This window comes from Sciurus vulgaris (assembly GCF_902686455.1).
Source record: "Sciurus vulgaris genome assembly, chromosome: 8".
In the NCBI taxonomy this organism is placed as follows: Eukaryota; Metazoa; Chordata; class Mammalia; order Rodentia; family Sciuridae; genus Sciurus; species Sciurus vulgaris.
The window spans coordinates 20,858,241-20,881,917 of NC_136468.1; the positions used below are offsets into that span (position 1 = coordinate 20,858,241).

General features: G+C 39.9%; 1 protein-coding gene across 1 annotated transcript in view; it reads right to left on the reverse strand.

Annotated features, from left to right (window-relative positions):
- The window catches only part of EXOC4 (exocyst complex component 4), a 795,814-nt gene that overhangs the window by 143,081 nt on the left and 629,056 nt on the right, over positions 1 to 23,677 (reverse strand). Inside the window, exon 12 of the mRNA XM_079150158.1 lies at positions 16,585 to 16,721. Within this exon, the coding sequence (XP_079006284.1) occupies positions 16,585 to 16,721 (137 nt within the window). The remainder of the gene's footprint in view (positions 1 to 16,584; positions 16,722 to 23,677) is intronic.

Here is a 23,677-nt window from a genome sequence, read left to right on the forward strand (position 1 = left end):
GTCTTAAACCAATAGCAAAAAGGGCTTTAGAACCCAAATTCCAGTGATGTTGCCCTACCAACCCACAGGCTCATTTTAATCTTCAAACTCTTTGACCTTCTGAAGCATCCAATATTTTTGATTGCTCTTTTCCTGAAACATTATTCCTTTGCTTTCTATAATATCATTTCCTCCTGCCACCCTAACCCCTTTTTTAGCTACACTACGGCTCTTTTTTCCTTTAAATGTTGTGTTCTGCAGGATTCTGCATTTCCCACTTGGGCAATCTCATCTTCCTGCCAGATGGGACCAACCTGTATTCTGATAAATAAATCACTATCTCCAGGGCAGCCCTCTCTTCTAAGTCTGCATGTCCAAAGGTTTACTGGAGAACTCGACATGGTGGTCCCACCAGCATTTCAAATTAAAATGAGTCAGAAGAAACTCATTTTCTTTTACCCCTTACTCTCCCACTAAACACCTGGTATCCCCTATTGAAGCCATGCTGTTATTCAAGTCAGAAACACAGAGTCATCCTAATCACCCACAGTGATTACATCCTGCCAATTCCACCTCCTTAGTATCTCATAAATCTGTCATTTCCTGTCCAGGTTCAGTGCCATTAACCTATATTTAAACCCTCATCATTTCTCTCTTGGACTTGGCAATAACCTTGTAATTGGGCTTTTTGCCTGGAGTACAAGGCCATCAGTCCAACTCACCACACAAGTTGGAAGAATCTTATGTCTAAATTACAAATATAATCATTTTATTTCCTTCTTAGAACTCTCCAGTGACTCCTAATTCCATGTAAGACCAAGACCACACTTGGCAAGCACGAACATCTATCTTTCCAGAGGTACCTGCTGCTACTGCTCTCCTCCTTTGTCTGTTTACTACTCCAAGCTTCTGTGCAAGTCAGGTGAACAGGTTATATATCATTTCCTGCTTCTCTGAGTTCCACTGCCAGGGAGGCTTTTTCTCATCCTCCTCCTTTGCCTCTACTTATCAAGCATTACCTTGACTCTGAGAGAGGGATTTAGGATAAAGATATACAGAGCTTGAAAGGAAATATCTATAAGCCATCACAATGCAAACAAGGGCCCAGGGACAAGGCAACTTCTGAACTACATGTCTTTGGCCTGCAGTCATGGTCCATGCCCTTGTAACATGAGAAAAACATGGAAGCACAGAAAAAACTGGCACGAAAATGTGTAGCTCCACCCTGCCTCCACCTCCAGTCCAGCCCATAGGACCAGCCCTCTGTAAGTATCAACCCCCGACACCAATGGGGTGCTGTTTCTTCTGAAGATAACCTGCAATCTCCCTTGAGTATTTCTTGCTTCATCCCAAAGGCCTCTCCCTTGAGATCACCCCCATTGTCCCTTGAATGTGCGTCTACTTTCCTAAACAAACCCCTGTCCACGCTTTAGACTGGAGAGTGCTAAAATTCTCCTCCCTCACATATGCCAAGAAACCCTGCAGGTCCTGAGTCAAGATCAGGGAACTCTATGGACCCTTCTTTGGACACCCCTCTCTGTGACAGTCCCTTCCTTGCTATAGCAGAGTCCTCCCTTCTAGGTATGCGCCCCCACTCTTACACCAGAGATTTTCCACCTCGACTGCCTATCAGAACCACTCTCAAAAACTAGGCACCCAGGCCATACCAGACCAAGCAGATCACAATCTCTGGGGTTGGGAGCAACACAGGTTTTCATTTCCCAGTAGATCCGAATGTGTACCCAAGGGTGACAATCACTGCCCTGCACATCTCCCACTGGTCCCACTACACATTTTCACAAGTTGGGAGAGTAGAGTTCATTTCTTATTAGTTTTTGTGTCCTCAGTGCCCAAAACAATACCTGATGTTTGGAAGGTGTATAAGAACTGAGCTGGAGACAAAAATAAGCTGTCTATAATCACAGGAGTCTAGGTAACTTATTAAACTAAAACAGGGTTAGTGGGTTCCCTTTTTTTTCTTTGCACTAAATGACTCGGATGAGCTACCAAGTCACTTGGCATTCTACCAAACCACAGATCACTCTTTGCCTTTCTGAATTTAATAAAAAATCAGAATAATAAATATAGGTGTGTCCCCCTCTGAAAAAAATTCAACAGAGTAAGTCTTGACTTACAAAAGAAATGAACCAAGGACGGATTGTTGACAAGCCTTCCCCCTGTACTATTATTCTACTAGTGGAAAACGTCCTCAAAAACTCACTTTCTCTGAAGAATCCGTTGACTATGACAGCCTACAATGATCTCTCCTTTGGAAAAGAAAGAAAACTGCACTTCACAACTGGTACTGTGTTCTACACAGTGGGCGGGTAGACTGCCACCTGTGGATCTCATCTATCCGCCAGCTGTATTTATGTCCTATAAGCTAAAAAGGGTGTTGACATCTGAAAATGGTTCGTAAAAAAAATTCAAAGAATAATAATATATTGTGACATAGGGAAAGTACATAAAACCTAAATTTCAGTGTCCGCGTCTCCAAAGAACTTTAGTTAGATGCCTCAGTTCCTTTTAAAGTTACATTACAGACTGAATTCTGCTCCACAGAGTTAGAAGCCCAAACCCAACTCATTTTTCCAGCATCTAAGTCTCTGAGCCAGATATAGTCTGCCCTAGGGCTTGGGAAACAGTGTCAGTAGTGTGAGATGGTATTGTACATATTGGGGGCTATAATTTCCTATTTTAGCATTGGATGGGATAAAACATTATCTTAGTGGTACTGTGTTAAAGGTGACCATATTATTTACTTAGGTGTTTTTAAAACACTGAATTAATTCAAAAATTCAATATTATGTTACTACCTAACATTCATGGATCCCATTTTACTAAAGGATAGTAGTCTGAATGAATTAAAATATTACAACATCCTTCTCTTAACAATAAATATGTTAATTCATATTGGAATGAATACCAATCCCCAAAGCAATTCCAAATATTCTAATTTGAAATACTGGCATCAATTAGCATATAATTACCATGGAGAAATTTTTTTTTCATTCAAGTGGCAAAGTTTCTACCCTGACCAATTGCCTTGATTAGTTTTTGATTTCGTGACAAACAGGATCATGTGGGTTACAAAATTCCAGGACATATCCAAATAGCCTCAACAAAGGAGGACTGCATTCCTAACAGTTATTCTATAAGAGGAGTAGGGTTAATCACCTCTACCAGAACCATCATCTACTAATTAATTCACAGCTCAATGGGCCACAGACAGAGCCATCTGTGAAACTATTTGTACCCGTTCCCAGGAGGAAGAGAAGATAGGTGTACCTCTGGAAACAGGTGATAAGGCTGCCACGAGAAGGGTCCACCCCCTGGACATGGTTGAGTGGATTTCGTTCAGAGAACATCTGCTGGTGTCAACTGGCTCTGATGTGCATTGCCTCTGCATTGGAGCAGTTGGGATGTGCAAGTGTGCATGGTCCCTGGACACAGCCGGGTGCTGCGTCTTTCATTAGGTAAACAACCAGGGGCAGGTGGAGCTAATTGGATTCAACTGCTTGGTGACAACCAGGGCATGATGCTTACTTTACCAGACTGAATCTTTCAGACACTTCAAAAACTAGGAGCCAACCTAGACAAATGAACCCTGGACAAAGCTGCTCCAAATTAAACGGCTGCAGTCCAATTTAGACTGTGAATGACTGGGCCTCTGGCAGGCCAAACTGCAGAGCAGTGCCCAGAAACACAAGTGATAATGACAATTAGGGATGTGAAATAAGAGTTAGTATTATGCTGCTGAAGAAAATGAAACAAAACCAACACACAACCCAAACTCCAAATCCCTGAAGATACAAAGGAACAGAATACATAGGGAAAGAGCAGAGAAACATCAGATTATCTTTATGCTGGTCAGAGAGCTCTTCGGTGGTGCGTGTTTCTACCCAGAAGTTAAGAAACATCTGATAATTCTGGAGATGGTCCATGGGAAACAATTCAAGAGGACCCTAGGGAAGGAGGATTTGAAATCTGAGAGTTTACACAAGGTAGCTCTTGGTGCTGGGGATCGAACCCAAGGCCTTGTGTTTGCAAGGCAAGCACTCTACTGACTGAGCTATCTCCCCAGCCTTCTTGGAAATAATTTAATAGCAATCTTTAAATAGACAAGTTCTCATATGAAGAGTCATAATTGTTGGACATTTAAAAGTTCAAGAAAAAGGGGCTGGAGTTGTGGCTCAGTGGTAGAGTGCTTGCCTGCCATGTGTGAGGCCCTGGATTCATAATATTCAGCACCACATGTAAATAAAATAAAATATCCACTGACAATTAAAATAAATAAATAAAAGTCCAAGAAAATAAAGAATTATGTTGTAGCATAGTCAGTGGACGAAGAATTAATATAATCTGTGTCAGCTGTCATTGATCAGACTTTTCTTTTGCTAAGCAAATTTAAATACATTCTGTGTTTGAATATCCTTAAGATCTTTCTAAACAGATGTTAGACCAGGTAGCTCCCTGTTTAAACCTTGCATGTCTTCCCATTGCACTTAGAATGAAATTCATAACTTCCGGTCTCAAGATCCTTCATCAGTGATTCTTAATCCTGACTGCACATTAAAATACTGGAAAAGTATTTTAAAAATATATCAATTTCACATTCTAAAGTGGGGCTCAGAGCTGGTATTTTTAAAGCTCACACATAATTCTCATATAGCCAGAAAAGACCCAAATGATCTGACCTCTGCATCTGTCTAACCTCATTCTGCTTTCAATCTCTGCTCAGTCTGTTCTGCTCAATTTGCCTGCCTTCACATAAGCTGTAAGTTAGATCCTATCTTCTGCCTGCTCCTTCCTCTTCCTCTCCATGTGGCTCCTTCTCATCCTTCAGAATTTAAGGATGAGCTCAAACATTAAATCCTCGGTGAGGCCTTTCCTGATGCTGCCCCTCACTCAGAAACTTTTCATTGTTGTTGTTTAAATCACATCATCTTCAGTCCTGACAAATCTATTTTGTTCTTTCATTTGTCACTTATTTCTTCTCTCCCTCCATTAGAATGTAAAATCCATGAAGGCAAGACCTCACCTAGCTGATTCATTTCTCTACCCCAACCCTCAATAAATAATTATGTATTTATTCAAAAATTTTATTTTTAAATTGTGAATCAACAAATTATATCCATATATACATTTACAGGATACAAAGTAATGTTATGATTGATGACTATAATGTGAAAAATTAAATCAATCTAACAAATCACTACAGATACTTGTTTTGTGGTGAGAATGTTAGAAATTTATTCTCTTAATTATTCTGAACATACATTATTATTTAAAATTTTCATCACATTATAAAATATGATAATATTTTATATAAATATATTTATTTTAATATTTTATATAAATATATTTATTATAAAATATGATATTTAATAATATGAGATAAGAATCAAAATTCCTTTGTCTGCATATGAATATCCAGTTTTCTAAACAACATTGTCAAATAATCTATCCTTTCCTCAATGTGTATTCTTAGAACCTTTGTCAAAAATAGATTACTGGTGCATGCTTGCATTCATTTGTGGGCTCTCTATTGCATTCCATCAGTTTTATGCCAGCACTATACTGTTTTAGTTACTGTAGTTTTGTAGTATGGTAGTGTGATGCCTTCACCTTTGTTCTTTAGTCCACGATTGCCTTGGCTATTCAGGGTTTTCTGTGGTTCCCTAAGAATTTTAGAATTGTTTTCTATTTCTATGAAAAACAAGAATTTTGGTAGGGATTGCACTGAATCTGTCTGTAGATCACTTTGGGAAGTATGAACTTATTCACAGTATTAATTTCTTTCATCCATAAACAGAGGTTATCTTTCTACTTACTTGTGTCTTCTTCAACCTCATTCACAAATGTTTTACAGTCTTCAGTGTGTAGGTCTTTTCCTGCCTTGGTTGAATTTCTTCCTAAGTATTTTTTAAAGTAGCTACTATAAATGAGATTGTATTCTTGTTTGCTTTTTCAGAATATTCATTATTTGTGTATAGAAATACTACAAGTTTTTGTTTGTAGATTTTACACCCTGCAATTCTACTGTATTCTTTTATTAGTTTGAATGGTTTTTTGGTGGAATCTAAAGCGTTTTCTGTCTAGATGATCATGTCATCAGCAAAGAGCAAGAGTTTTGCTTCTTTCTTTCCTATTTGTATACCTTTCCTTTCTTTTGCCTAATTGCCCAGCAAGGTCTTCCACTATTACATTGAATGGAAGTGATGAGAGTGGGCATCCTCACCTTGATCTTCCAGATCTTTGGGGAAAGGGTTTCAGTTGTTCACTATTGAGTACATTAGCTGTGAGTGTATCATGAGTGGTCCATATGGCATTAAGGTATATTCCTTTTATACCTCATTTGTTTACTATTTTACTGTGAAAGGGTACTGAATTTGTCAAATGTTTTTTTCTGTACCTAAGGAGATGATGATAAGGTTTCTGTCCTTTACTCTGTGAATGTGATGAACCACATTCATTGATTTGTGTATGTTGAAGCATTTCCTCCAAGGAATAAATTCTACTTGATCCTTTTAACATGTTGTAGAATTTGATTTGCTAGTTATTTTGCTGAGAATTTCTGCATCTATGCTTCTTTTCTTGTGATTTCCTTGTCTTAATTTAGAAACAATAGTTGTTAAAGTAACAGATGGAATGATGGAATGACAATTAAAGCACAAAAACACCAGCAAAGTAACAGAAGTCACAAGAGTATTTTTCTTGTGACATCTTATTGGCAAATATCAATAATATTACCAATGAATTACTTTAAAAGTAAATAACAACAAAATACCCCAAACAGCAACAACAACAATACTTGCCAACACTTATTATTTACCATAAACTAGGACTTCGTCTAAGTACTTTACATATATAAACTCTTACCATCCTCATAACAATATCTGGTGGTAGATACTATCATTAGTCCTATTTGGAAGATGAAATACACAGGCACAGAGGTCAGGAACTTTCTTATGGTCAACTGGCTGGTGAGGTTGAGCTTGAAGTGGGTCCATGTCTATTATAATGGAGTCTGAGCTTCTATTATACTGTCTCTCTAAACCATTTGAAACATTTTTCAGATTTCCTTTTTCTTCTAGAATTCCATCGCCTCTTCTTTGGACTTAGCTTCTAATGCACACTTTCATACTCTGTGACCTTTGCCACATTATTAACCTTTTTGAACCTCTGCTTCCTCATCTCTAAGGTAAGAAAAATCCAATTTAACAGAATGGTTGTGACTGACTAGATAAAGCTAATGACTAAAAAGTCCCTTGCACAGAGTGTTATTGAGTATTTATTTCCATTCTAGTCCAGGTCCTCATTACTGCACATCAAGGTTACTGCAAGAGACTCCTTCCTATCTTGCTAGACGGAGTTGGGCAGGGGAAGTGAGGACCGGCTACTTGCTACGGAATTTCTAGGGTATGTGGTTAGGGAGACACATTTGTATTGGGCCAGGACAGAAGCCAATGTGCACTGCAGAAGTCAAGTGAAGGTCACTCGATCAATAAACATGAGTGGAAGCCCATGTAGAGACACCATGCTAGATAATGGAAAAAACTGTGTAAAACCTCATAATAACCTCCTTCTCATAACTGAGACACACCACAGTGATTTCTAACCAGAAACAGACATGAGAGTCACTTTGGGGATATTTTAAAACCACACTACTCCAGGCCTGTAAGAAGGCCTAATGTGGGAAAGCCTGTAAGTGTATCTGAAATTTCCTCAAACAATTCTGATGTGAACCCATGGTTGAAAAATAATGTTCTAGAGAGAGGAACACATAACTGATCAAATAATACATAAAAATTTAAATTTCAAAACAATGGAATAAGTATCAGAATGGAGTTATACAAATTAAATTATAGCAGTGCATAATAAAAGCTCACTTGCTGATGCCCTCTATGGAAGAGGTACTGTCCATATTTATAATGCTCATTTGTATCTAATCAATATTTAATAAAAGTGAGTATCTCTATTAGTGGGAATTGAGCCAATAAGGTAGGGGAGAGAGTATTAACAGGCAGATCGGAATCCAAGTCTGTGTGGCGCTTGCAGAAAGGTCCCCTGGCATTTGACGTCAGCCCTTCTGAAGTTCAGAGTGGGCGAGGTGAGCAAAGCTGGACCCTCATTCCTGCAGGATAGCAGCTTCTGGTCACACAGGAAACCTGAACTTGTGGCACAGAGTTCCTGCTCATTAGCACAATGGGGCCACAGAGATCTTAAAACAGTGTAGGGATCATTTTATTCTCCTGGCCCAAACCTGTGACGGTATCCTTTTACCCTATATGGGGAACTTTCAAAACTCCCCTTTCCTACCCATTGTACCCAAACACACTATTCATTCTAGTCACCTTTACTTCTTGACCTTTCCCCCATGCATGGTGTCCCTGGCTGCTGCTCTGCTGCTTGCTCATCCTGTTCAGTCTGGAGGCAATTTCCTATTCGTTCAACAAGCAAACTAAAGGCCAACGAGGTGTCCAGTCCTGGCCCAGACCTGGTTTCCACCATCAGAGATCTCAAGTGTACCCTTATCTCATTCTTCATGAGTTCTAGCTCCTCTCTGAAGAAGTGGCAAAAGGTGAGCCATGAGGACGGTGATATCATGCCTCCCAAGCAGCATGCTTGTGTCTTTTATCAATCGAACTTCTAAGAGTACAGTTTTTATTTGTATTCTTTACCAGGCCCAATTATTGGGTGGCGGTGGTGGGGATTCTCCGTCAGACCCTGAAAAAAATTAATGAACTGATGCTAAATTAGAACAGATAGAAACTTCAGAAGACTGTGATTCCAAACATTCAATTACTACTTTGGGACACATAAGCTGCTACTTGTATCTCAGGGCAAAGAGGACAAGCAAAGGGAGAGCAGCATTCAACTTAGAAGCAGCAGAGTAAAGGACCAACTGCCTGATTGCTAATGCAGTGCAGAATTCACAGCTGAGTTTTCTTTTAAGCTCCAAGGGGTGTGACTAATTAAGAAAAAGACACCTATTCCTCATTTCCCTCTTAGGAAACTTTACCCAAAGCTTGTAACATGACATCATTATATAGCACAGTCCATCTCTCTGCGGTGTGGTCCTCTCAGGAAGGTGAGATTTTTCTGACCTTCCTCAGATCTCTAAACTCCCAGTGGCTGCCAGGTTCTTGTGGTAAATGGAAAAGAAACCAATTCTCAGCAGAGGGCATTGTGAGCTTACGGATTTGATCACTTCTGTGAAAGATATCTGCTGAGAATCACGGGGAAGAAAATCAGATTGCAATGTTTCCTGCTCCCTTCCTCCTTCCCCAATGTTATATCATTTTGGATCATTTGAATTGTATATGGCTTTCTATTTAAATCAGTCATTTGCTGGCAGCAAAACTAGAACATTTCCTGTTTTTCCTCTCACTGTAATCAGAATTTGGCTGTCCAAATTAGGACTGCCCTAATTACTCCTCAGCAGGTGCCAATCCGGGGGAGAGCAATAAATGAAAAGAGAGGAAGTGAGGACACCTCGAGTCTTCAGACTCATACAACAAGGAAGCACTTTCTCCCTAGACCTGGAAAACCTGATTAAGAAACAGGCAGTGTGCACCACGGGGCTATGTGCCGTGTGTGTGTGTGTGTGTGTGTGTGTGTGTGTGTGTGTGTGTGCGCGCGAGCGCGCGCGCACGTGTGCGTGCCTGTGCACTGCTATCTGACAAGCACAAAGATGGGTTTCTATTTATTCCCTTCGAGGCTTCACAGATGACTTTTCCAGACCCTGAGACAAATTCCACCTAGGCCTGTTATTCGGCAGCCATGGTGTATCAATCCCAGATATTCCCTGTTTGTGTAGTACTCTGGTACTATGCTGGTAGTACTAAAAAGTGGACACCATTCCAGAAACTAGTCAGGAGGGATGTTAAGGGGTCTAGTCTCTTGGAAAAGAATCAGGATAATCATGAGGACCATGATATGCCAACAACCAAAAGAAACAACTGTGTTCCAGCAGATAGTACAAGAGGCAAAAGCTTCCTGCTTAGAGAAAATGGTAAATAGAAATGAAAGAGAAATAACTCAATTCCTACAGATAGAATAGACTACAGTGAATAAACTATTCTTGTTTCTGCCTAAAACCAAACATTCCACTTGTGCTTGAGATCCTACACTTATTTACCCAGTCAAAAGCTCAATTCCATTAATTCTCCTTGTTCTTTTCTACACCAACAACTTTCTCCCAAATCATTTTCTTCACATACAGATCTGCATTCACTTCTCCTATTTAAAATAACATTTCATATAATAACAACAAAAAAACCTTCATGTGACCTCACTTCTCCAGCTACCATCCCATTTCTGTGTTTTCTTTGCAGCAAAACTCACTATAAAAGTTTTGCTTATCTTTACAATTTCTCTACCTCCCCTTCCTTCCTTCTTTCCCTCTCCATAGAAATAGCTCTCATGATGGTCACTAAGATCTCCACTCAGTCCATTCTGTTCTAATGACGACCTAATAGGAGTACTGATCCAGCTGATTACCGCTCTCTATTCCTTCACCTGGTTTCTCTTGACTTCCCTTCTCTTCCCTGGTTGTTGCTGCTTAGTGTCCTTTTTCTTTCTTCATTCTGCAAACATCTGAGAGTCCACAGTTCTCTTTTGTGCTGCATGTATACTTGTGGCGATATCATCTGGTAACATGGTTTTAAATCCACTTACATAACAGGTACATGTCAATGGCTGGCAGGTGTCTATCTTGAGGCCACAGCTCCCACTTTCTGATCCAACTGCCTACTCCGTATCTCCAAGTGGATATGTAACAGACACTCCAAATTTGACTCTTGGCCTACTTAATTCCAAACATAAGGCGTTCTCCATCTCCACAGCTGGCCACTTACCTTTTCGTGACTGAAGTAAAAAGTCCTGAGAGTCATTTCGACACCTTTCTTTCTCTCATACCCTATGTCCAATCTGGCAGGAAACTGCTCACTGTTGCTTGATTTCTTATCTCAACTCGCACAACAGCCCTTAATTGGTCTCCTTGCTTCCACCTTTGTCTCCCTACAGCCCATCCTCAGCCTTAGATTTTAAAGTGTAAGTAACAGCATCTGCTTCCAGGCACAAGTCCTGCGTGGCCCCTTTCACTGAGTAGAATTCCACATCCCAACTGTGGTCTGGCCCCGTTCCCCATGGCCATCCTCTAACCCCCACGTCCTTGCTGCCTCTGTGATGCTGACTACCCTGCTGCTCCTGAAGAGTGCCATGCAGAGTCCTGCCTGCGGGCCTGGTTCTCTGCCGGGGCACTGTTTTTCCAGATACTTTGTCTCGTTCATCCTCGACTCCTTCCAGCCTTTCCTCAAATCTCAACTCTACAGGGCCTCCCTGGAATACCCAACTACAATTCTAACTACGTTTTCCCACGCTTCTGAGTTATCTACCTTATTCCATTTCTTTTCTCCACAGTACTTATTATCTTCTAAAATTCTTTATGCTTATGTATTATATTTACTTATTATCTCCCCTCTCCCATCCCACTAGATGTAAGCCACATAAAGGCAGATGTCTAATCTGCTTCTTTCATCAATGTATCTACAAACTCTCATATGAGTACTCCATAAACATTTGTTGATTGAATGAAATCCTAGAAATGAAGTAAATCATTGTTTTAAGGATGAAATAATAAACTGTGTTAACAATCACTGAAAGGAAAGAATATTCTGACAGATTTAATACATTCAGGCAATTTATCTTGGGATACTGAAATAATTAAACATGGAATCACAGAACTACTGTTGATAATCTTGGAGGTATCTTGACAGACAAGGAAAAACACCTGAGAGCAAATCCCTGAGGTTCAAAAAAAAGGAAAGTAAATTAAATAAATGGGGTAAATTGGAATCATGGACAAAATACTGAAGAGATTATTAAAGACAGTCTGGGAACAGTGAGAAAGTGGTCTTATCCAAGAGCTAGGAAGATCTTTCAAAGAACAAGACACATGACTTTGTTCCTTTCCTGATTTAAAAGAAAAAATGATAAATTTGGCTTTTGGTTGTCTCGACTTTGTTCTCAAGAGCTGCCTATGTTAGCCTGCCTTTCATCACTGCAACGAAAATAGTTGACAAGGACTACTTAGAGGAGGAAAAGTTTATTTGGGGCTCACAGTTTTGCTGATCTCAGTTCATAGATGGTCAACTCCATCGTTCCTGGCTCAAGATAAGGCAGCACATCACAGGGGAAGGGCACAACAGACAAATGCTACTCAGTCAAGGTGAGACAAGGAGGCAGAGAGAGAGAAGGGGAGGGGAAAGGGGCCACAGGAAAGACACATCCTTCCAGGGTATGCCCCCAGGGACCCATCTTCTCTAGCCATGCCCCACCTCCCTATAATTACCGCCCAGTCGTTCAGACTAGGATGGACTGATACAACTCTCAGAATCCAATCACCTTACCTGTGAACATTCCTTCACTAACACAATAGCTTTTTTGGGGGGTGGGGTGGGGACGTGGGCAGGAGGAGCACCTCACATCCAAACCATAACACTAATCACTTCACCTCTGTACATTCCTGCATTGTCTAACGTGAGCTTTTGGGGGGACACCTCCTATCCAAACCATAACACTGTCTAAAATGAGAATTCCTAAGGCTGGGTCACTAGAGCAGGGAGAAGTGGGTCCTAAAAGTGAAGGGATGGGAAAGCTCCTGAACAAACACCTGGAATATGGTCCACAGCTGGCTTTTACATGCCCATCTCTGAGGCACACAGCAGGGTGTGTTTGCCTTAAAAGGGTTAGGATTGGGAAGACACCAGAAGAAAACCTGAAAAACCTCTTATGGGCAGATGATGAAAAATATGGGTGCCACAGGTGGTGGTCAAGGCAGTCACCACCACCAGCCCATGGCTATCAACACAACAGGAGCTCAGCTTTGCGTGTGCATGGAACATACTATTTTGCTAAAAAACAATTCTAAAAAGGTTGGCATTTTAAAAATACCCCTTTGAGAAAAGAACTGTCATTGTCCCTTTTTGCAGATGAGGAAGTTAAAAGACAGAGAGACTGAGTAGTTGTTCATATAACTAGTAGATAGAAAGCAGATATTCACACGTGGGCTGCAGGGTCTGCTCTTGAACTAAAGTCCAGGTTTTTAGAAAAACAAAGAGGCTCCTGAAATACTGAGTAATACATAGATGTCCATCTGAAAGGAAGTCTCAAGAAGTAGACCCCCAAATTTCTCAACTTTGTCTTGCTAGGCTGAACTTCTTCCCACCCCCCAGGACATGCATAAAGAAACTAAAAGATTGCTTCTAAAATCAAGAATGACATAAAATTTGGGGGAATAGCTAAGATCTTTTTGATGACACAAAGAGGATTTAAAAATACCTTAATAGACTGCAATGAGGAGTTAAAAATAACATTACATTCAATGGGTAAATGTGAGATCTTGAATTTATGTTTAAAAAAAGAAACACAGCAAATAGAAAAGATAATGCTAATTTCAACCAGTGTTTCTTCTTAACTTTTCCTTACTCTCTGCAGCCAACTAATGGTCAAATCTAAAAATTTCACCTCTTTAATGTCTCTTGAGCTGTCTTCTTCCCCCTCCATTTTCCCTCCCTTCCCCCCAATTCAGAGATCACTTTCTCTCCTCTCCACTTCCTCACTCTTGTTTTTCCAGTCCACCTTACAAGATTCTCAGAAAATCTCCCTGGAGCCCAGGTCTGCACCTGGTACTCTACTACACAGTCAGTGACTCTCCACTACATCATTTTACAAGGTCACAATCCTGGAGTTTGATACTCAAGATCCTGCAGTTTGACGCCAGTGATCCTTTCAGCGGAACATTCATTCACTTGTTCTTCCTTTCCCTACATCCCCCCACTCGCCTGACATTACTCTGGTTCCTTTCCTCCCTTCCCAATACTCTCTGAATCCTCCTCTTTTCCCACAAGCCTGGTTCACTTCCTTCCCCTAGTAATTTCTTCCTCCTGATAGATGGCATCTTTACCTACCTTACCATATTTTCTGAATAAATTAGTGCTATGGAGATTATATATGAAATTATGATTTATTTCTTTGGCCCATATTTCCCTTTCTATCCTTCATCTGTAATGTAAGTTCATTAAAGGTAGAATCAGTAACTGGTTAAGTTCTTTCTTTCCACACACTTACACAGTGTCTTGGTGGATGCTCTGTAAATAGCTAACAAATGCTGGAACACGCTCCTGCCAAGATGTGCTACTATGGCCGAGGTCCAAAGCCATGGGCTCATCTGATCTTGGACTGGACCCTCCAGAATGGTGAATCAAAATAACCTTTTATGTATATAAGCTAGTTGCCTCAAGTATTTTGTTATAGCAACATAAAGTAGACTAATACACATAGCTTCCAGTCACATCACACATTGAGAGGCAGGATCAAAAACTGAGGAAAAGAACACCTGTGATTAATAAGATGCAAAGTTGCGAGAATTTAAAAATTTTCTGTCAAGGTATTATGAATAACCACACTATAAAAATGACTACGAGTGGGATTTAGATTCTAAAGTCAACTTTACCTTATTGTAGTCAGGTTATATAAAACGTTTTCCTTTTAATTAAAATTCATCAACATTATTATTTCTGAGAAAATATTGGGTACTCATAATTGGATATAAGAAAAAGAGGGCTTTTAACAAAGTTTTAAATTTAATAGACATTCAACATAAACATAAAAGCAAAATTGAAATGCAATGCTTTTAAAATGTCATTATTTAAAGACATTTTTAGTACTTAAGTTTTAATATTTACAGTATGCTATTAAATTCTCATTTAGTACGTGAGACATTGGAACAACTGTACAACTGCTTTGGAATTAGGTTTTGTGAAACTGAAAATACAAAATGTATGTCCCAGAAATTCCAATCTCAGACAGATATCCAAGGTCAGTGTCTCTCACAATTTTTATTTTATACCCTCCATTATATATTTAAAATACAGATGAAAAAGTTCTTTTTTAACCGTTATATATATTTTCTTTTTCCTTTTTCTCTTTGAATATTATTTATATTTCACTTTCTCAATGATTTTTATCCTAATGGGATATACTTAATTTAATTAATTAATTTATTTGGGTGGGTACCAGGGGTGGAACTCAGGGGCACCTGATTATTGAGCCAAATCCCCAGTCCTATTTTGTATTTTATTTAGAGACAGGGTCTCACTGAACTACTCTTTCTTGAAAGTACTTTATTGATTAGGAATCAATAAAGGAATTTTATGCAAAAAAAATTTATGCAAATTTAAAACTAAATAACATAAATTTAAGTTTTCTGCTAACATATGAATATACTTTATCCCATACTAATTATTTTGTAAATAATCTATTATAATAGTTGTTAATTATATGTATAATTTTAACAAGAACATAATTTTTGATGAATTAATCATTGAATACAAAAAGTAATATATTATTGGGAGTGCATTTCAATGAGGTGGTTGGATTTCTTTAACTGGTTCACGTTAAGTGTGGACAAATACCACTTACTGCTAGAATGTGGGAGGTTAAGCATTCATTTATATTGTATTACTCTGTCTGATTAATCTTCCCTAAACACTGCTTTCTGGCTCACTTATAATGAATGACTCATTCTCTACTGTGCAATGTTGTATTTCCAAGTCTCACTGTCAGAAAAGGCTCTGTTGGTTGGTCTGACTCTTTCTAGTCAACATCATCTCCTACTACCTTCCACGTAGACGCGGCACCAGGCAAACTTCTTCCTCATTGTTCCCTCCAAACACAAGGCGATTATGTCGGCTGCACCTCCCAAGTGTCATCTCTCCAGCACACAGCCCTCCGTCCACAGTCACTCCTGGCTGCCACAGTCTTTCCCAGTCTTGCTCGTGCTTTGTTCTCTCTGCCTTTACAGTCTGTAGTGTACAGTTCTCACCTGGCCAGCACCTCTCTATCCTTAATTATGTATCACATACTTGTTAGAATTTTACTGTACGTTCCTTTCTTTGATAATTGTCCCATGTCTTGTCAACCAGACCATCATTTATTCCTATGTTAGTTTTCCATGAGAAGTGCCATGATCTTTTCCACAAGCACAGAAAGGTTTTTCAACCCAAAGAAAATATATCAGAGGTATAACTAACCATTTTCAAGTTTGTAACATCAGTTTTTCATTTCTAGTGATCCTGAAAGCATCAGCACAAAATTGTCCTTTTGTGATGGCAGGAAGCCTACAGATCAAACATCAGGAAGAATACATTTGGAAGAATGAAAAAGAAATACTTTATAGATTATTAGGAGTTTCAAATTGCTCTACTTAAAGGATTTTTTCATCCACTACATCTGAAATTTCCTTGAGGATGGCAAATCTTATAATTCTAGAATCTCTCTCACAAAGATGAGGGCTGACACCTCAGCTGAGCCACTCCAGGGTAGTCTTAAGTGTCTCTGACCCTTGGTCCTTTCCCTTCCCTCAGTCAGTGTGACTAAGTAAGAATCTAAGAGCCTATTTCTGTGAAACATGCTCTTGTCAGGCCCCCTGACAAATTCAGGAGTGATCCTTTTCCTTAACGGTGGAAGTTCGGCTAATCGCTAATCAGTCATGGCAGGTTCTAGGTGACTTTGCTCAGCCCCTGGCAGAAGCTCTACCTGTAGGCTGCAGCACAGGTGTCCTTGTACTCCTGCAGCTTCACGCACACCATTTTGAGGAACTGATCTGAATATGCGCTCAAGTCATGCATCAGGTTCATGAGGTCTTGCACCGTCTTCTCCACAATGATAGTGCTCTGGAAATGAAAAAAAAAGAGGACCCAGAAACTCATGAGATTTCTGTGCTCAGGTAATGTGTAGGACAAGGAAGGACAAGTGAAAGGATGTAACAATTTAAGACACTTGAACTTTCCTGAAAGATGTGACATTTAAAATATGGACTCCAATCAACAACAAAATAAGTATCTTTTATACTGCTAGTCTTCCAAAGACCTGAGAAGGAATTTTCTCTGGAATGACATCAGGATGAGGATTTGCAAACTGATTTCAAGGAATTCTTCTTCTTCTTCTTTTTTTGTAAAGTTGTTTTTGGTTGTAGATGGACACAGTACCTTTATTTTATTTATTTTTATGTGGTGGTGAGGATGGAACCCAGGGCCTCATGTGTGCTAGGCAAGCGCTCCACCACTGAGGCACAATTGAAGCCCCTCAAGGAATTCTTGACATCCACAAGATATCTCTTTGGTTTTTAAGAAAGAAAATGCATATTCAGTGGGAGCTGATTTATTGCCTCCAAGTGCTGTACTTGGGGAGGAGGGCCCTATGACAGGCAGCACAAAGAAAAAGCCTTCCGTGATTTATTTCTAAAGTTTCAAAACTATCAATCTATTAACAGCAGCATTTGTATTGTCTTAAAGCTTGTAGCCTGTGTTCACAGACACAGCATATGTCACCCCACTTGAGATTCACAGTCACCATGACTATCATGAACATTCATGGGGTTCTCACAAGTTCAGGGTGCGATGCTAAGCACTTGGCATCATTAGCTCATTCACTCCTCTCAACACCCCTACCCATCACCTCAAGGCACCCCAGTCAAAAGCAGTGTAAAGGAACTCAGGAAGAGGAAGCAGAGGAAGCAAGGGCCTCAGTGCGAGTCCTGACTTCTGCCCAGGACTCAATCGTTTCCTCACGATTATATTATAGTATTGTGTTAGTCAGCTTTCCATTATTGTAACCAATAACTGAGATAATCAACTTGTAAAGAGAAGAGTGTATTTTGTTCTTTCTAAATATATATTTTAGTTGTAGATGGACACAATACTTCTATTTGATTTGTTTATCTTTATGTGGTGCTGAAGATCGAACCCAGGGCCTCACATGTTCTAGGCCAGTGCTCTACCACTGAGCCGCAACCCAGCCTGAGAAAAGTTGATTTTGGCTCAGAGTTTGAAAGTTTCAGTTCATGACTGACTGGCCTTGTTGTTTTAGAACTACAGCGAGGGCAAAATGGCAGAAGCGCAGAGCAGAGCAGAAGTGCTCACCTAATAGCCAGAAGCCAAAGAGGAGGAGGAGGAAGGGGCTGGGGTCCACATCCTCCTTCAGGGCATGACCCCAGTGGCCTGAAGACCTCCCAGGAGACCCCACTCTGGGGGGGTTCTCTCCAACCTCCCAACAGCACCATAACACATGGGCCTCAGGGACATTTCAAATCCAAACTATAACAATATCATTGTCACTGCTGTAGGAACAGGAGCAAACAGACTCAGACATATTTTAAAACTGAATTAAAGAACTATCCAAAGGGAAGAAATAATAAGCCCATCTTAAAGCCAGACAGATAGTACTGTGCAACAAATCAGTGTTATATCTGAAAAGAGGCATATTCAATAAGCTGTAAATCTTTGATTAAGAAAAAGACTGAGTCGTTAAAACCATTAGTTCATGCCTCTTTCAAAAGGAGCAGAATTACATGGGAGTAAATATTAATCACATGCTTAGCAGCCTGGAATCCTTTGGTCAATAACAAGTGTGTGGAATATTTATTTATATAAAATCACATAGGCAACAGTAGACTTAAGCATAAAAGTAAACATTAAAAACATTTTTCTAGTCTGACAGTGACCTATGAAAGAATCAAAGGCATTTTATTATGCTTAAATACAGACTATAGGGTACAGGGTTTTGACTTTTTTTTTTTTTTGAAAATAAAGAATGGATAAAAGTATACAGCTTTTCTCAACACAAAGAGGACTAGCTTGAATTATGACTTACATTTGCATGCTTATTCAAGATGATTTGGTTGTAGAGGTTTCTGTCTTCTTTCCCTTCCCCTCCCCTTTCCATTCTCAGTAAAATAATTAGAAGGAAAGAAGAAAGGAGCAGTTATATTCTGTAAAGCAAACCTCACAGGAAACCAAATTACCGTCTCTATAGAATCCCCACAAGTTCAACTTCCTTTCCTGTATTGATTTTAAGATTAAAGCACTGCAGCTTCACCCTGATCCATAATCCCATTCCTCTGTATTTGTGTGTGAGTGACAGGAATTGATTCTGCCTGGCTACATGTTCCCATGTGTAGAAGCATCTAAAATCCTCATCCTGATTCAGAACACAGGATATCCTACAACAAGTGGACAGCAATTAATAAAGGAGAGAGGAGTCAGCCAACCTAGCAGAGCCTGCTTAATATCTAAAACATCACAGTGAAGATGAGCACAGGGAGATTACTCTGATTATTAGGAGAAAGGGCCTGGTCCTACTCGCAATCACACGGTTGACAATCATGTCTGGGGTGGCTTGGCTAGCCCCTTCCTTTTTTATGATTCGATTTAGTACTCTAATAACCAAGGATAATCTGATCACTCATGACTCATGTATTCAATTTGCCCATCATTACATTATTCTGACACTGGCTGAATCACAGTGCAACAGTTCTCAAGTCACCACAGGTGTGCGTGTGTGTGTGCGTGCGTGCGTGTGTGTGCGTGGTCTTCCTGCCTCCATTACCAATTTCTCAGGAGGGTTCGGCATTCTCCTTTCTTTTTGTCCAGCCCCCATCATTCCCTTTTTCCACCTGTTTATAACTTCTCAGGACCTTCGGGATTATACTACTAATAAAAGAATGTCAATGAATGTCTTTGTGAATGTCATATAGATGAGGGATGCTAGATACAGATTCTCTGCATTTTGAAATCTCTTGGGGTGAAGTAGGTTTGCCCTGGATGTGCCGCAGTGCATCTGGATGACAAGAACTGCACTGATGGCACCTGCAGGGGAAGGGGTGACTGCAAACACCTCTGCCCATTCCCTGGAGGTCTGGGTTTGGGGGTGGGAAGAATGTGCTAGCAGGGAATGATCAGAACGGCATGACTTAACTCTAATGGTGTGCTCCGCACAGCACCTAGGCGATGCTATATGATTACATGCAATTTTCCAGCTATTTGGTTGGTTTACCTTGTCATGGTAGCACTCTGGATAATCAATCACTACATTCTCTTGAAGGAAAATGACACTGCAGTTTGCAAAATGATGGGGATTTTTTACAGAAAAAAAAGTTTCCATTTTTCAAGAATTTGTAACAATTTCCAAATCAGTGACTCTGACAGATAAATGTTAAAAATATTAAGTTTCTAATAAGGTTAATCTTGTTTTTATTTATTTGATCTCTTTAGTATCATAAATGACTCATTATTAATTTTGAGATTTGGCGACACAGAATATAAGGGCTTTATAACAAGTAAAATCCTAACTTTTTTCATTATTTCTATTAAACACATTACAAATGATTGATATTTGTTCAGTGACAACTCACTTCACATTTCTTCCAATTTATAGCAGTTCATACAGTCTGGGCATGACATCAAAAAGGCAGGGAGAGGTAATCCCAGGACAGCTGATGTAAAAAAAATAAAAGTTGCTTTGAAAAATAACCAAAGTTTGTGACAGGGATACACAGCAATCTGAAGGAAGAGGTGCATATACAAGAACCAGCTCTTTGGTCATGCACGTTTAAGAGGTATTACGAAGGGCTGGGGAGTGGCTCAGTGGTGGAGCACTTGCTGAGCAGGGACAATCCCTGGTGCCACCAACGCAAACAGAATAGTGAATGAAGATGTTTGGACCGTTGAGATAAGATATAGCCCATTGTTTGTCAGAGTGGGCCAAATTTTGAAATTTGACTTAAAAATTGACTCCAAGCTCAAATAATTTGAAAAAATAGTGAGTTAAAGAAAACTAAAGTGGTTCCTTTACTGGAAGACTCTGAAACTTTTAATATGCTGTCACTGTGAATTTTAAAGAGGTGAATATAGTATTTAATCTTCTCGTAAGCATTGAAATGATTTTTTTTTTCTCATAGTCCCTCTTTCTACATCTACTGGAACAATGTTGTAGAACACAATTTGGAAATGTCTCTTTTCTGGTTGCGTTGCTGAGGACACTAGAGACCCCTGACATGCTCGAGACACATGACTGCCGGTGCTCGTTGCAGTGGAGAAGTCGGGTCTGGGACCTCTGGGTCCACGCCCTGTCCTACACCCAGGACTACACCCAGGACTCTGGAGCTCTGGCCTGCTTACCTGCCTAGCCGTCTTTCCAGCTTCGTGGAGCCCTGCTCTTCCTCACTAGCAACAGCTTGCCTGCACCAGGGTAACCCCTGGCTCTGTCCCTTTGTGCCTCCTGATCTCTGTGCCTGGAATGGTCTTCCTACCTCATGATTTTCATCCTTGAAGAGTCACCAGAGGGGTTACTTGCTCTAAGGTAAATGGCTGTCATCTGTGTGTCATTGTGTCATCTGTCCCTGGCTAAATGATTTTAGCCTGAGCTCTAACTGGGATCTGGTAACCACTGCTTCACTTCGCTGTCTCCTCCATTAAACTGTGAATTCTTTTTGACCAGTGACTACCTAGTTAGGTATCTGACACACGGCCGGTGCTCAATAAGTGTTTATTAAATGAGTTAATGCACTGCACATTCAGAAGAGGGTGAAAAGATGGACAGAGAATACTATTACAATGCTCAGTAGAGGATCAAAAACCTGAGTGAGTAAGGTGGACCATAGCCTTCTTACTACCGTATTACCACTTCTCAATTCCCAGGTGGTAAGAACTTAAAGTTCATTGTGGCTGAAGGTCTTAGATATTTCTGCAAAAAACACTTTTAATTTCATAACTGATTATCTTGTTTCTAGAACACAACACATTTATACATAAACAAAATATGCTAATTAAAGATTTAAAGATATCTAAATAAATGCACCACTTAGGAAAAAACCCAAACAAGACAACTTTGGTTTGAAGAGTGCTGTCTCTATGTAAGCTGTTTTAGCTCCTGTGCAGGGATGGTTCAGAGGTGTGAAAGAACCTAGGATTCTGGGAAACTGCTTTAGGAAGAACTGGAACGAAAACACGGTCATAGAAATCCACTCACTACCTCAGGTACACAGGAAGTGGTGGGATAAAGGGGTCTCACAAATGCTTGATAAAGATAGTAACAGCTGTTTATTGGGGCGTTAGCAAAACACATCAAACCATACTGTCCTGCCAGTTACTGTCAGCAAGAAGTAGTAGTTAGCTACTAAACAATAACACCTGCAAAAACAACAGTGACAGAGGTCAAAGGAAATTGGCTTTCTGCTCTTTGGTCCATGTTGTGATCTGTGTGATGTGTCCAGTGTTCCTGAATGGGTCTGCTCCTTTACTCAGCCGGCTGGTAAAAGGCCGTGCATCCAGAAATTGATGTCTGAGGAACTGCCACTGCTACTCCACCAAATCATCTTTTAAAAAATTGTATCTCCCTGAAATGTGTGCTCCTGTTCATCAAAAGACAAGAACACAGACATTCATAACAATCCTATTTATAATGGCCAGAAAGAAGAGCAAGTCTCAGGTCTGTCAATAGGTGTCGGCAAATAAATTGTGGTATATTCATCCAGTGGAACACTGCAGAGCAATGAAAAAGGACAAATGTACACAATGACATGGATGAGTCACACAGACCTTACACTTAGTTAAAAGTGATCAGACATAAGTAGTTCAAATGTAGGATTTTGTTACTATTGTAGTTTAAAAGCAGGCTAAAGAAATCTCTGGCAAAGTCAGAACAGTGGCTCCCCTTCAAAGGGGCAGGTCCTGAGGGGGAAGGAAAGAACCTTCTAGGTGATGGAAATAAACTGACTGGGTAGTTGTTCCTTTATAATATTTTGTACACTTTTAATCACCTCCCCACTGTTTCATAAGATTCCATAAGAGAGGGAAAAATCATATAGGACCAGGCACATAAAAGGCACTCCACAGATGTTTCTTAATTGAATGAATAAGGTTGAGTACATTCTATGTAAAGATCAATGCGTCACCTGTCAGTGGAAGGAGGAGAAAGGATAAAAAGCAAGTCACTAAAGCTATGCTCTGCGGTCTGGTTCCCAAAGAAAACCACAGGTCCAAGTCAAAAACCGGAAAAACTCAAATGTTCATTGACAGTAGACTGAAAAGTAAAATTCTGAAATATTCATACAGTTAGAGACTACAGAACAATGCAAAATAACACACTAGTGGTGCACACGAGAATTCTCATGGATAAACATCACAGACATAATGTTGAAACAGCCAGTGATCACCAAAGAGTATGTACACTGCTGGATTCCATTTATGCGAAGCTCATAAGGCAAAGGGAGTTTATGGTGACAGAGGTCAGAACAGAGCTACTATTCTGGAGCCAGGGGAGACTGACTAGGAAGGGCATCTGGCTGGTGACTGCAGGAGGGGCACGTTAAACCTCAATTTAAAACAACTCATCTCTAACTACTGTGCAAACAAACAGGTATCCCTTCAGAAACTTTTAAGAACTCCATCTGCATATATTCTATCACAATGGTTTTTACTTATGGAATATTTTAAAAATGTGACTATGCTGCAATATTGTTGGCCATGCTCCTATTGACCACCAGCTGAGAACTGTCTAAAGAGGATCAGAAGGAAAACTAACTAATTGATTAAGAAGAAAACTATTTATTAAGAAAATATGGTCTCTGGGCCAAATATCAGGCAAATTTCAAGATACACAAAGCCAAACAACACAAAGCCTTCCAACAATCTTAGACGAACAGACAAATGGGTTCACAAATAGACAATGAGATATCAATATGCTATGATGGGAAATGTGTGTTATACAGGAGAGGCACAGATGAAAGAGTTAATGGGGCCATTGTGGAAGGCTAGAGAAAGTGGTGAGAAGGAACAATTCACAACTGAAC